The sequence below is a fragment of the Amphiura filiformis genome, chromosome 19, assembly GCF_039555335.1.
Source record: "Amphiura filiformis chromosome 19, Afil_fr2py, whole genome shotgun sequence".
NCBI classification, from domain to species: domain Eukaryota; kingdom Metazoa; phylum Echinodermata; class Ophiuroidea; order Amphilepidida; family Amphiuridae; genus Amphiura; species Amphiura filiformis.
In genome coordinates this window covers 40,244,696-40,260,606 of record NC_092646.1, presented here as the reverse complement: position 1 = coordinate 40,260,606, position 15,911 = coordinate 40,244,696, and the positions used below count along the sequence as shown (strand labels likewise).

Genomic DNA, 15,911 nt, shown 5'->3' with positions numbered 1-15,911 from the left:
TAGACTGGACAAAGATTTATTCATGTGTGCTGGCCACACTTGTTTCAATCTACAGGCACAAACTTGTTTGTTGATTTGAGAGTTGAAAGTTTCTAGTTTTCAAGTTTAAGTGTTAACTTTAAATTCCAAAATGTTGCCAAAAATTTGTTTGCAAAATTTGAACCTGGTGGGAGAGAAGGAATACATTGAAGGAAACTTGTGTACACTCCCCACAGGATTTGTGCCTAAAAGGGTTCTTGTTAAAAGTTGAACAAAAACAAGAAATGCCTCTAAAAGACAGTACAGTGCACAGGACACTTAAATTGAAAGAAACTCACAGCGAGTCATATTGCTAGCACAATATAGTTTAATGATTCTTCATGAGAACTGGACTCATTACAAAGTCTTAATCGACATGAGATAACGCTTGGTTATCTTAAAGGGAGGTGTAGTAATAGCGCCCCACTACGACACTTAGTTACCCGGTCAAAGGTCGTCATTACTCGTTACCAGGCAGGCGGCCATATTGGGGCTACCGAATAAATCACATTGACATGAACTCTACACCGCTTGTGTCTGTCGCCTTTATCGTTATTTCTACACCTTTGGCCGTGCCAAAAACCTTTGCCCCCCCCTTTCGATGTGCCAAAAACTTTTGCCCCCCCTTTAGACGTGCCAAAAAATCTTTGCCCCCCCTTACACATGCAAGATTTTGGGGAACCCGAATTTAAAACCTTAAATTGTCTTAACATATAATGCGAGCGCAGCGAGCAGGAAATTTTGCATATTTGAACGTGTTCGTAACGTTTTCCTACGCCTTTTTAGGGCGTAATATAGAAACGGTGCCCATAATATCTGTGCCAAAAATTGCTCGCCCCCCCTGTCGACCTGGCCAAAAATCGCTTGCCCCCCCCCTTTCGACCTGCCAAAAAAATGCTTGCCCCCCCTATAATTCACCTTCGGGGTACACATAATTATTGCACCACCCCTTACTGTCAGAGATATCATTCAGTAAATAAAACAACACAATACCTTGATTCCAGGAAACTCGATCGGAAATATTAACCATGAAATGATCAGTGTTGGAGGACTCAGGACTCGGACTCGGACTCGAGTCGGACTCGAGTCCTTTTTCAAGGACTCGGACTCGGACTTGGACTCGGAAGCTAAGGACTCGGACTCGGACTCGGACCCCAAGGACTCGGGGACTCGGCTTCGAGTCCTCCTCGAGTCCGGCAAAATAGGGTCTTTTGGGTCTTTTTTTTTTTCGTTCATTGTAAACTAATAATGCTTGATCAATGATCACATCATGTGATTAATTAAAGTAATTTTGCATGCAAATAAATTCAGTTTGTAAATAAAAGTAGGCCTACAACCAAAGAGCAAGATTGCTTTCATATCTTTAATTGATTAAATGGATTTTAATCATAATCGTTTGTTTTGACATGACTGCTTTGTTAGACGCAAGTCTAGAATGTACATGAATAATAATACCCTGGGGCACTCAAGTTGAATTTTGGTAGGGGTGTGCGGCGCCGAACTTTTTTTTGGGGGGAACTAAGAACTGATTTGGGGGCAAATAGGGGCTTGATGAACTGAAATTTCAACATTTTTGTGGAGGTCTGTGAACTAAAATGGGCCAAATTATAGGTTTTGGAGCTAACAAATTCAAAATGTTTCCAAATTTGAGCTAAAGAGTGACAATTTTCAGAGTGTTAGGCTCAATGAACTAGAGCATGATGCAAATGTGGGTCTTAAGGAACTGCTGGAGAGCCTGAAAAAGGGACCCTTGACCGCCGCACATACCCATACCACCGTTACATGTGAGTGACCCCTTACCCCCGGAATAATACTGCATAGGCCTACAGCCAGATCCAACACCCCTTCGTTTGGCACCTGATGTTTGGTAGTGACGTCATATTTTGATTGTCATGTTGCGGCATCTTTTGCCTCTTTTTAAACATTTTAAAACACAAGCCTAATAAGTTACTTGAGTGTTTGTGATTATACTCTGTTTCCAAGGTATGCTACCTAAGGAGCTGAGCAAAAATTATGAGCATTGGGGGGAAGGTAAAATTGAGGGTATGGATTTTTTGGCCGATCGAAAGAGAGTGTGGAAGCAATTTTTGGCAAGCCGAGAGGGGGGAACAAGCAATTATTGGCACATATGGGGCACCTTTCAAATAAAACGCTCAAAAAAGGCTTAGAAAACAGTACGGAAACGCTTACATATGCAAATTTCCCTGCTCGCTGCGCTCGCAACATATATCTAAACCATTAAAGGTTTGTAAATTGGGATCCTAAAAAATGGCATGTGCAAATGGGGTGCAAAGATTTTTGGCATGTCGGGAGGGGGATGCCGTAGGATGGGGTGTGCAAGCAATTTTTGTCAGGCCGAGAGCAGTCTGGGCCGAGAGGGGATAAGCATTTTTTGCAATTTCACCCACCCCGGGCTTCGCATAATTATTACACACCAGCCCCAAAACAATACTAGGCATGCTACATGTATAGGTGGGACTAGCAAATTATGTATTTACAAAAAAATAATATAGAACTAAAATTCTGGTTAAGTATAGGGCTACGTTGATAAAGTATTGGAGCTTATTGGTGAAAAACCCCGGGGCTTGAATTTGATACATAAGGACTCGGACTCGGACTCGGACTCGAACATTGAGGACTCGGACTCGGACTCGGACTCGGACATCAGAAATTGGCAGGGACTCGGACTCGGACTTGGACTCGGACACCAAGGACTCGGACTCGGACTCGGATGACTCGGACTCGACTACAACACTGGAAATGATGAATATTAACCATGAATATTAAAGCAATATAATTATAACATTTTCAAACAAAATAGATTGGCATTTCTTTGCCATAAAATGTTAGCTTTTACTGTCAGATATATCCCCTTTTATTTTTGAGCCGAACAAATACGGCAAATCAAAGAAAATTGGAATTTACTACCAGCGCACATGTCGCCAATACGTATCACTCCTTCGGTCATGTTGTGGTACGACCCTTTGTTGTGTATATCACCGTACCGCACGCCGTGTACGCATGTGTGTTATGAACATCGTGTATGCGTTCGACTAATAATTCCATCGTAATAATAAAGCGCTGGTTCCGGCGTTTTATTCAAAATCTCGGGTTTTGACAAAACTACAGCACCTAGAGTCTTGATTTTTGCAGGGTATATTGGTTTAATAAAGTACAATTTAATCGTGTAAGAAAGGGAATTTTAAAAATTCAGTGAGGGCGTCTTCCTCAGCAAATGTTATAATATGGCTTTAAATCGGCTTCCAACTAACTCGATCTGCGCTTTGTTGTAAGTTGCTGCCGGCTCTGTGCAACAACTGTGCGGTACTTTTAGAGTTTCAGAATGGTTTCAGCCAGCTCGACCAAACTTGAGCTCGCCCCTTTTCGTTTCCCACTCTCAAGACATATAGTAAGGCCATCTTAATTAAATCCTCAAAGCTGCCGCGATCGCTTCGTTGTTGCTGTCGGCTCTGTGCAACAACTGTGCGGTACTTTAGAGTTTCAGCATGGTTTCAGCCAGCTCGACCAAACTTGAGCTCGTCCCTTCTCGTTTCCCACTCTCAAGCGGGCTCTCAAGACATACCCAGATAACATGCATATATTGGCCCAATGTTGGTTTTCGAACGCTAATCTTGGCATCGGCATTATTTTGCTGGCCATAGTGGGCCAATCTTGGCAATCCATTGGTAATCTTCATATTGGCATTACTGTGGCAGCCTAAATTGGTCAAATATAGGCACAATATTGGTTGTGAACATCTGCCAACATGAAGCCAACAATCGTGATGCTATTGGCCCAATATTGGGCCACATTCGTCATGATCAATAAGACCAGTCTTGGCATTATTTTGCTGACCCATATTGGGCCAATCTTGGCTTAATTGGCAATTTTTACATTGGCATTATGTTGGCAGCCAATATAGGTTATCACACCAATTTCGGTACCAAATTGGGTAACAATGGGGTAACAAATAATTATTGTGATGAGTACTAGTGTTTGGAAGACCTTATGTAAATCCTAAATATTATACTAAGTTGAAATAATAGGAAACAAAACCACGGATGATAAAACGCAGGGCAAACGCTATTTAACACCACGGATTATTTATTTTTAAGAAAATACACAAGAATTTTCGGCACTTCCAATTCTAAGACCATACTTTTAAAGATAATTTCTAAAGTACGTGTCACCATGCTATCAAATACTCTTGATGGCTATTCAACACCACGGTGACTGATGAGTCGTAGTGTTCCTCTCTTACCGCGAAGCGGACAAGAGATGATACTTTTCCCGAGCCAGTAACGTCCAATAATTACAGTAATCAATTGCATCAATATTGGCACAATACTAAAATTACATTTTGCTAAAACATTGGCAGCCAATTGTTTGTCAATAAGAAATAGGTACAGGCCCAATGTTGGTTCAATGTCTGTGACAAGGTTTGGGCCAAGCTGGGGTCAACATTGGCCCAAGCCCAATTTTGGACCAATCTTGGGCCCATGAGCAAATGATATTGGTGTGATATCAGCAATGTTGGGCCATTATGGAACATACATTGGACCACCATTGGACCAATATCGCCATGTTATCTGGGTAGGTATAGGCCTAACACACCATAAAAACCATATAGGCCCTACCGTACATTATTTAATACATTGCTGTTTTTTTAAGGCAAAACAAAAATAATTGGCCTCAAATTACAAGAGTAGTCTGTTTAGCCCACTCTCACAGACAACAGCCGTGCCAAAAAATCTTTGCCCACCCTTTTGACGTGCCAAAAACCTTTGCCCTCCCCCTTTTGACATGCCACCCCCCTATACATGTAAGATCTTGGGGAACCCGAATTTAAAACCAAATTGACTTAGAGAGCTGGTATTTTCTTCGGAAGGGGGTGGGTCCCACTCCCATATATATTGAGCCTGGGGTCATAAATTTTGGAAAGAAAAATAGGGGAGGGGTCATAAAAATGTTGATGACCAAAATGTAGGGAGTCACAAGATGACCAGTTTTATTGATGCCGACTTGCACACAAGTTTTAATTTAAAATTGAAAATAAAAACGCGATTAATATGTTTTCAGACATAACCAGGCCAAGGTTTAGGTCTAGACAATTATCAATTCAATTTATAATAATGATCCAATGGTACCATTTCTCCTGACATTTCAAGAGGTCACCCAGCGCAGGAATATATTATCAGGCCTTGTGTTTCGATCCAGGCGAGCTGATTAAGGAGAGCTGTTATTTTGCCATTAATTACACTACATATACAGCAGCAATTATGTCTTCACTGAAGTGGCACTTGCACACAAGTTTTAATTTAAAATTGAAAATAAAAACGCGATTAATATGTTTTTCAGACATAACCCAAGGTTTAGTTCTAGACAATTATCAATTCAATTTATAATAATGATCCAATGGTACCATTTCTCCTGAAATTTCAAGAGATCACCCAGCGCAGGAATAATCAAGCCTTGTGTTTTTGATCCAGGCGAGCCGATTAAGGTTACAATGGATTTTCAAGGCTTGATTCCAGAGGGGCGTAAGTTAATAATAGAAACAGCCATGCAGAAAAAAATGAACTCAAGCGTACTACTTGGTGTATTATATCAATCTACATGCAAAATGACCACGAACCTATGAAACCGTGGCACGTGAGTCATCCTATGTTGCATGGAGGGGGGGGGGGCAACCATGATAGGGGCTGCTGGGGTTGGGGTGTAAGACGGTTTCTGCAATTTTTCTATGGTATTTTATAAATTATTTCATTTGTTTAAATATTATCCTTAGATGATATCTGTCGTGAAATAAATCAATGCCGCTATAGACTAGTAATAGGCCTAGTAGAGCTCTTAGTAGGCCTACCCTGATTATGCAATATATACAACAATAACTACAACAACAATAATAATAAACCAACAACCAATATCTAATTTGTAAAATATATTCATAGGCTTATATAGGCCGCGCCTATTTAGACTAGTCGGCCTATTAATGAATTATACAATAAAAAAAAAACCGGCAAAAACAAACAAGAAAGAAGACAAAAAAAGAGAAAAGTAAGAAAAAATAGAAAAAAAAAAAAATAGAATTGCAATTAAGGCGAGCTGTGGCCAAGTGACAGCTGCAACTCTCCTCAAAACAAAAAACCTGATAATGTGATATGGCAACTCAAGCTCAAGACAGACAGAAAATTGCATTTCTAAAGCAGTGCCATGGCTGTAAGCTGCCTATATTACCTGTAAAAGGCAAGACGCATGCAATCATGAATTGACATACAGAAGCTTGTGCTTATAAATAGGCGCAGCAGTGACTGATGTAGGCCTATGCTTTAAGTGAATTTTTAACTGATGTGCGCATATGCTTGCCACTTGTGCACTATAGTGAATTACTTTTGAGGCCTGCTATCAAGTTTAGTGAAACTTGTTAAGCCTTCAATGTTTCAAAATTCACACTGATTTGAAAAAGCTACTTGGTATAAAAACGTCAAATAATTGTCTTTAAGTTACTTGACCAGTCAACATTAATGAGTATAGTCGATTTTTGATAAATAAAAGCATGTTATTAATGTTAATCATGATGAAAGCATTCAGTTGAACTCGAAATTATACTGATATTTATTACATCAAAATACTAGTATAAAATTGTTATGAAAAAGTTTATATAATTATATATTTAATATTAGTGACAGTAAAAGTAAAGTGTACGAAGGCTTTTATTATTGAATGCAACATATCATAATGTCATAATTGTATTGGCACTTCAATACCGAACAATTCTGATTTTAGAATCTGCCAGTTTATTAATCGCGAAATTCCAGGTTAAAAATCGACTATGGACTTTCAATTTTAAACGGGATTTTGAACGGACAAAGTCCCTAACACTCACACTGTCAATCATACTTGTTTATCAATCAAATTTAACCGCAAGCAAATACAAGACGCGCTCATGCACTTACTGACGAGTTCATGCAATTACACAACACAACGGCCGTATACTTGTGTACCATGTAGTTATTAATGGTAATGACAGGTACCCGGAGGATTTAAACCATAACGAGATCTGGGCGACCAATCACAAGCCAGATCCATTTAAAGATGCATTACATCATGGCCAATTTTAGTAGGCCAGATTTCCGACAATCTCATCCATAGAAGCTCATAGACAGCCGTGTTAAGCATGTAAACCACAATCCAAAGTCAGTAGTCCACTTGGGAAGCTAACAGAGGGAGTAGGGTGACTGAAAAGATCAGATGTGAAAATCTATCAATTGTGCACACATTCATTAAATCAGAGTTTTAAGCTTAAATACAATATTCAGAGTATGCACAATCGGCACTAGTGGAAATTGTAAAATGAGAATTCTTTCAAAGCGATGAGAATTGGACAAAACTATGAGAATTGAAATTTTCTCATCCAAATGAATGAGAAATACTAATTCACCTGTCAATAACCTATCACAGATGGTCGTTTCACACTGAAATTAATGTGAGCTTCAATTTTCTCATAAGGAATTATTATGATTACTTTGTTTTGATGCAAAACACCTATATTGCGTTATTTGTGTCCAAATAGGTGAATGTAAAATCTAAGGAAGCCATAACCAGTATCTTGAGACTTTGCTAATTTTAATTTATAATCTCACGGATTTCATTATTGATCATAATTTTTAAAAACAAATTTAAATCGATAAACTGCGCCGTCGTAGGTGTCATCTGAGATTTTAAAAAGGGATAAAGAACAAAATTTTAAAGGAAAAAAAATCGGCGACAATTGGACTCGAACTCTAGACCTCGTGTTCGCAAGGCATTAACGAAACCACAACACTGCAGTAGGGCCGTTGTCAGTCGTGCAGAGTTATTTATAATAAGAATAACATGTTGATGGCCAAACGGTCGACACAAACAGTGTTAAAAGAAATTAATGTAATTTTCTTTATTTAAATTGTGTCCACCGTGAGGAAAGTGCACGAATCAAAATTCCAAGTTTATTTTCTTAACCCTAAATACATTGCCAACAAATATATTCGTAGTAAACCGATACAATTCTGTCCATTTGAGACGTTTCAGTTCAGTTTTGTACTCCGCCACGGGCCATATGTACATTGAATAACTTAATATACATTACAAATCGGATTAAATGTTCATAGAGTTCCTCGTGGTGCAGCGTTGGAGGATCTAACTGGTAAACTACATGTATAGGCTTTATTGAGGGTCATGGGTTCGAATCTTCTGTAGTGCTGTTTATTTATTATTGTTACTTTTCCTCTTCTCTTCTATAAGATATGTTTCAAACTCTTTTTTTTATCTCAACTTATTTATTCAATTTATACAACTGCATTATTGGCATATATTTATACCAAAGATCTATGAGTGGATTGGAAGGTGAGCGGGTCTTTTGGTGAATCTCAATTCTTTCTTTCTTTCTTTATTTTAGTTTCTTTTTTCTTCACATTGCCAATTTACACTTCTTCTGTATTTCATAATTATTAAAATGTCTTTATATGAAATATTAAATGAATAAATCTTGATTGATTGATTTCTATTTCCATGTATCAATGCTTGGGTTTTCTTCAACATGTTCAATTTTGGTGTTTTTTTATATATATTATTATAGAAATGCATAGGCCTAATAACTGCATATGCATATTTCGCAACCTCGCTTCAATAAAACCGTCCATATGAAGTTCGCCATAGGATATTTTATTTGTATAATTTTCAGGCTATTTTGAATCCCCTCCCTCCCCCACCAACCAATGTTGGAGCAAAGATAATTATGATGTAGCACATTTAAAAATATGCGGTGTTTGGTATACAACATTGAATAAGGGGACAGGGGGGAAGTCATTGAACCGTGGATGTGTCACAGCAAATTTGCACTTGATTGTAGCTATATACAAGATACAGAACGTCAGGACGACGGTTGAAACTTTCCTCATTTAAAACAATGTGACAGGTGGTTGCCCGGGGTGGTTGACACGCTAATTAGTATTTCTCATTCATTTGGATGAGAAAATTTCAATTCTCATACTTTTGTCCAATTCTCATCGTTTTGAAAGAATTCTCATATAATACAATTTTTCTACTAGTGCGGGGCAAGTGGACTACGGGGTAGTGTAATTTGCACGGGAAAATTTTCTGGACACGTGACCAATGCGTATCAATGTGAGTAACCTCGAGCCTGATCTCTGACCCCCGGCGGTGACCTCGCTTTTCAAGTCTTAGTAATTTTGAATTGGAATAGTATTCTTGGCCGCAATTTCGATATAAATTCGTGCATTGCAAATTTATTGAATATCATGCAATCTTAATTTCTTCACAATACCATCAAAACGTAATTTCAAAAATATCTACCAACGGAAAAAAATATTTATCTACGGAAACTCTTACCATAATATTATTTAACTTTCGACAAGTTACTTATTTTGAACCAAAGGAGAAATTCTTCCTATTCAAACCCCGGGGGTACTCAAGTTTGGTTTTGGTAGGGACGTGCCGCTGAGATTTTGGAAGTGGACCCATAAATATACCATTTTGTCGAGAAATTTGGACCCATTGATATACCAAAAATCAAAATTTTCAGCCGAATTTAACCTAAATTGTCTTAGTTTTTACAAATTTTCCCAAAATGTTCGGAAAATTTTGGCAATATTAAGGAAAAATTGGGCTGTTTTCCGAAAAAATTGAGAAAATTTTGAAAAAAGGACCCATTAATATACCAAAATAGGCTTTGAAAAAGGGGTCATTGATATACCAGAAACCCGAAAATGCTACCCATGTTTGCGGCACGTCCCCGTATGGTCATTTGTACTGAGTACCCCCCCACCCCGGGATTCAAACACATTGGTAGACCACCCGCTGTGCTCGGGGTCACATTCCATAATGCTAATATGTCTGCGCCCATGGCTGTCACGTGTCCAGAAAATTTTCCCGTGAAAATTACCTATTAATTTTGACTGTTGACTGTGTGGTACATGAAGTCCTTGTTACAAAATTAACATTTCATAGGCTTCTCCTTCGTGTGAATACGTTCATGTGCTTTCAAGCCACATGGCTGTGTGAAACTCTTGTTACAAAATGTGCATTTGAAAGGCTTCTCTTTAGTACGAATACGTTCATGGTCCTTCAAGTGATTTGAAACTGAAATGCCTTTGCCACAAAATTATTTACATTTGTAAGGCTTCTCTTTAGTATGGATACGTTCATGTCTCTTCAAGTGGCTTGCCTCTGTAAACCCTTTATTACAAAATGTACATTTGTAAGGCTTCTCTTTAGTATGGATACGTTCATGTGCTTTCAAGTTACTTGACTGTGTGAAGCCTTTGTTACAAAATGAACATTTGAATGGCTTCTCTTTACTATGCGTACGTTCATGTTGCTTCAAGTTGCTTGTCGATGTAAACCCTTTATTACAAACTGTACATTTGAAAGGCTTCTCTTTAGTATGTATACGTTCATGTGTCTTCAAGGTACTTTTATCTGTAAACCCTCTATTACAAAATGTACATTTGTAAGGCTTCTCTTTAGTATGGATACGTTCATGTGGTTTCAAGTTACTTGACTGTGTGAAGCATTTGTTACAAAATGCACATTTGAACGGCTTCTCTTTACTATGCGTACGTTCATGTTGCTTCAAGTTACTTGTCGATGTAAACCCTCTGTTACAAATTGTACATTTGAAAGGCTTCTCTTTAGTATGAATACGTTCATGTGCTTTCAAGCCACCTGAGTGTGTGAAGCCTTTGTTACAAAATGTACATTTGAAAGGCTTCTGTTTAGTATGAATACGTTCATGTACTTTTTAAGTGATGTGACTGTGTAAATCCTTTGTTACAAAATGTACATTTGAAAGGCTTCTCTTTAGAATGAGTAGAGTTGTGTGTTTTCAAATTACTTGAGGATGTGAAACCCTTGTTACAATGCGTGCATTTAAAAGGCCTCTCTTTAGTATGTACACGTTCATGTTTTTTCAAATTACTTGCCTGGATGAATCCTTTGTAACAAAATCGGCATTTTAATGGTTTTTCTCCAGTGTGAACACGTTCATGTATTTTCAAGTGATACAAGTCTCTGAAGTCTTTGTTACAAATTGAACATTTAAAAGGCTTCTCTGTATTGTGAATACGCATGTGTCTTTTCAAACCACTTCCTTGACTGAAGCATATGCTACAAAATATACATTTGTAAGGCTTCTCTCCAGTATGAATACGTTCATGTTGCTTCAATGTAGTTGCCTCTGTATATCCTTTGTTACAAAATGTACATTTGCATGGCTTCTCTTCAGTATGAATACGTTCATGGTTCTTCAAGTTATGTGAAACTGAAAAGCCTTTGCCACAAAATTTACATTTGAAAGGCTTCTCTCCAGAATGAATACGTTCATGTCTCTTCAAGGTACATGCCACTGTAAACCCTTTGTTACAAAATGTACATTTGAATGGTTTCTCTTTAGTATGTATACGTTCATGTGCTTTCAAGTGATGTGACCGTGTGAAACCTTTGTTACAAAAGGCACATTTGAAAGGCTTCTTTTTAGTGTGAATATGTGTGTGTGTTGTTAAATTACTCCCCTGAGTGAAGCCTTTATTGCAAATTTTACACTTAAAAGGTTTCTCTTTGGTGTGAACACGTTCATGTTTTTTCAAGTGACTTGGGCGTGAGAAGACTTTGTTACAACATTTACATTTCAAAGAGGTGGATGAGGCTACAACTTTCTTACAACTGGAAATGGAAACAGGTTTACTCTGTGTGGAACATGACACATGATCCTTTTCACTGATCCGATCCTTTAATTGTGTGTCACTCTGTGTCTTCAGCTTAGAAATGTCGGCACTTCCTTCTGTTATTGTTGAGGTTTTCTTTCCATCTTGGCATTTCCTCTTGATCTGTGTGGATTGAGCAATTGAAACAGGTTCACTCTTGGGAGAACATGACACATGATCCTTTTCACTGATCCGATCCTTTAATTGTGTGTCACTCTGTGTCTTCAGCTTAGAAATGTCGGCACTTCCTTTTGTTATTGTTGAGGTTTTCTTTCCATCTTGGCATTTCCTCTTGACCTGTGCAGATTGTGGAATGGAAACAGTTTCACTCTGGAAGTCACATGACATATGATTCTTTCCACTGATCCGATCCTTTAATTGTGTGGCACCAAAGTTCTTCAGCTTAGAACTCTCTTTTGTGTTTGAGGTTTTCTTTCCATCTTGGCATTTCCTCTTGATCAGTGTGGATTGTTCATACCTACACATCATTGCTGCTCTGTCTTCGTTCCTCTGCCTTGCCTCCCTCTTCCTTTGTAGCAACATTTTTCTACGAAGTACGCTTCTTTTTGTCTTCTGTATCTTGGGGATAGGTACATATACCACTGTGCTCTTGTAGTCATACCAGTAAGGACGAATCCGCATTTCATGATGCCTTATATGGAACAAATATCTGAACACATCGTTGTAGAATCTCCTTCCACAGTATTGACATACGTGGGGCATAAGGTAGTCCCACTCTCGTGGACGTCTTTTAACTCTATATGCCATTGTCTGTAATGTAATGGAAAATTGTGAAACATATGAGTTTTGAGTTCCTATTGCAATAAACTATTAAAATAAAAAGTAATATATGAATATTGCCACCTTGGTGTATGAAATTCTGATGTAATGTTCACTCCTGACCAGCGGCGGCGCCACAGGCCGCCCCTATGATTTTCCAAAAAGAGGTAAAGGAAGGAAAAAGAGAAAGAGGGGAGGGGAAGAAGAAGAAGAAGAAAATAAGCCATTGCCATGGTTAGGCGAAGGGAAAAGCCCCCCCCCCTTCAGACATCTTGCCCCCCCCTGTGGAATGCTGACCGACGCGGAGTTAAAGTTGTTTGTTTTTGTTTTTTCGGCCCATTCCCCCCCCCCCCCATGAAAGTCATCTGGCCTCTCCTACCTTTTCTCCCAACTACTTTGGACAAATCCTGGCTACGCCACTGTCCTGGCACGGCAACACACGCAAGTCTGTGTCATGTCAGAGCTATCTAATCATTATAAAGTTTACTTTCAGTCTGATATCTGTAACACACAATTTTTACTTTTATCACATTGTTTGTATATATTATACTACCTTTCTCAGAAATAGTGTCAAAATCATTTACCGTACCAATAATCAGCAATAGGCTTCATTTAATACGGCCAGGGGCATAGCCAGGATTTATGGGGGTTGATTTTGAAAAAGTGGACCTGTTTTTTTCCCCTAAAATTGTGGACTTTTTTGACCAAGAAAGCATAAAGTTTTTTTCCTCGCTACACTCGCAAAGTGAACCGTTTTGACTTTCGGTGATTGGGGGGGGGGGGCAACCACCCCTCACCTAAGCCCCTAATAATTCATTTTAAAATATTTTCCAAATTCCAGACACCCCTATTCATATCATTTTTATTGCGCCTATTTATTATGTAATTAATATAAGGCATATCATCATGATCATAATTATACAATGCAAAAAACCCAAAAAAACACACACCACGTTTCGACTTAAGGGGGTACTACACCCATTGATTTTTTTTTTTTTTTTTTTTTTTTGAAGAAATTACAAAAAAAAAAATTGGACAAAGTGGTATGCAAAATGAAGGGGCAAATCGTCTCGTTTTATTGGTGGCATCGGTATCAATGTAGCTTACATGCTTTTAAAGGTAGAAGCCAAAAGGTGGTACATCACTGATGTTTTAAATTCACTTCATTTTGGAAAGCTTACTATCAACGGATTTCGTTAAAATTTTGGATATGTATTGCTAACACATTAGGGAAATAAAGTTGATATGTACAATGGGAATAAGTGGTTCCTGATTTCTTTTATGACTTCATGGACTTGGTGCTTCACAACTATCAAAAAAGGAACTGGTTAAAATGCTTCTATTTTCAATGTTGAGCTATATTTTGTATTTTTAACTTTATTTCACTGAAACTTAATTAAGCCATAGGTAACAGGCTACCACAAACATACTACAGCAATGTTGAAAAAAATTGTATTTCTTGTCACCTATACCACCATATTTGGTAGTTTTCCGTAAGCTTAACTTTTGTGATATTTATTTGTGAAATCCATCTCAACTAGGCATTCTAAATTGTACTCACCATTTACATCCCAAGGTATATTAGTATATCCACCTTGCACTTCTCGATATATATCCAGTTAAAGACAGAATATCAAAATTTTGCCTCATTATGATATCACAGACTCTCACATGTGTATTCAAAATTGATGCTTAAATTTGACCTGAACCAATTGACCTATAACCTGACATACGGTGACCTAATAGCCTTTTCTTCTATTAAACAACACATTATAGTATTAAATTGACTAATGACTATGCATCCATTGTATAAGTGTTTATTTAATTTATTCAGTGTTATATTTTGCATGCACCACTAGATTTTCTATAGAGAGTATAACAAAGGATTTAATGTATTCTATTCATGTACTCTACTTGAACATGTTGAATAGAATAAATTATGGTTTGTTATGAAACACACATCATGAGTTAGTAGGATACAGTAAACAAAAAATATATAGTGCTGAAATGACTTACTAAAATGCTTTAAAAGCACTTTGTATGTCGATATATTTTATAAGTTCAGGACATGAGGTGGTGAACATATTTATGTACTTCATAAATTTGCAAGAAAAAAAAAAAGAAGAGGGGTACTGATGAAAATCAGGGTATCATTCCCCCTTAAGCTTCGCATATTAATAAACCTGGACTTTACAAATACACTCAAATAATTATACTTAATTATTTAAGGGGGTACTACAGCCCTGCCCAATTTTGTGCTTGCATTTTTCTCAAAAAATTATAGCGCATTGGTGACCAGTAAGGCATGTATATTATAGGGGCAAGGACTGCAACTACTGCACTGGAAATTTTATTTCAGCACAGTCCACAGACAACAGTTGTAGAGTTACAGTCAAAAATTTCGGATTTATATCTAGCCTTCATTTAAATGGCTTCATTAAATTGTGTACTTTCATTTTGAAAATTTTTCCAAATTCTCAGACATCCCCCTACTCGCGCAAACATTTTGAAATTATGTCATCCTCCCCCTATCAAAATACCCTGGCGCCTCCCCTGCTCCTGACAAGACAGGATTTCTCATTTCAACCCGCTCTGAAAAGAAAACGGTTTGGATACCACACAGGTTTTATATAATATTTTCCTATAGTTTGACCCAATTGTTGCTACTAAAAACAGACTGAAATAGATTATTACTGTCATCATTACATGTACCGGTACCTTACAATGCTACACAATCTGGAGGTAAGTGATTTTTGGTACCGTACATATTTCATTTTGCTCACCATGTAGTCTGCATGTGTTCATAAGGGTCTGTGTAATGAGGGTAAAATGGGGAGGGGCAAGAAATTGTTGGACAGTCGAAAGGGGGGAAACAATTTTTGGCCAATATAATATACGGTACCGATTTGGAACGCCTAATTTCAATATGTTAAAGAGAAAAATAATGAGCTTTCACATACCAAAATCTGCATTTTGACGGGGTAAAGTGGGGGGGATGTCGAGTCTGTTTATCAGATTGTGTCTTTCACAATTTGGTGATTGATTTGGTGAGGCTTGTGGATCCACATTTAGGCGTTGTGCCTGTGTGTAGCGTACTATAAGGGGCTGTGCAATAATTATGAGCCCCGGGGGGTAAAATTTCCAAATGGCTCGCCAAAAATCGCTTGCCCCCGGGCCCCTTGCGCATGCCAAATTTTGGGGATACCAATTTGTAAACCTTAAATGGTCTATATACATGTTGCGAGCGCAGCGAGCAGGAAAATTTCCTTATTTGGGGGCCTAAGCGTTTCCATACTGTTTTCCTAAGCCTTTTTAGAGCGTTTTATTTAAAAGGCGCCCCATGAATATGTGCCA

At 38.0% G+C, this 15,911-nt stretch overlaps 1 protein-coding gene across 1 annotated transcript in view; it reads right to left on the bottom strand.

The window, feature by feature from the left end:
- Positions 1–10,684: 10,684 nt before the first annotated feature.
- Positions 10,685–15,911, bottom strand: part of LOC140140587 (uncharacterized) — a 51,803-nt gene continuing 46,576 nt past the window's right edge. The window contains 1 exon segment of the mRNA XM_072162344.1: positions 10,685–12,548. Coding sequence (XP_072018445.1) covers positions 10,806–12,548 — 1,743 coding nt within the window. The 3' untranslated portion in view covers positions 10,685–10,805.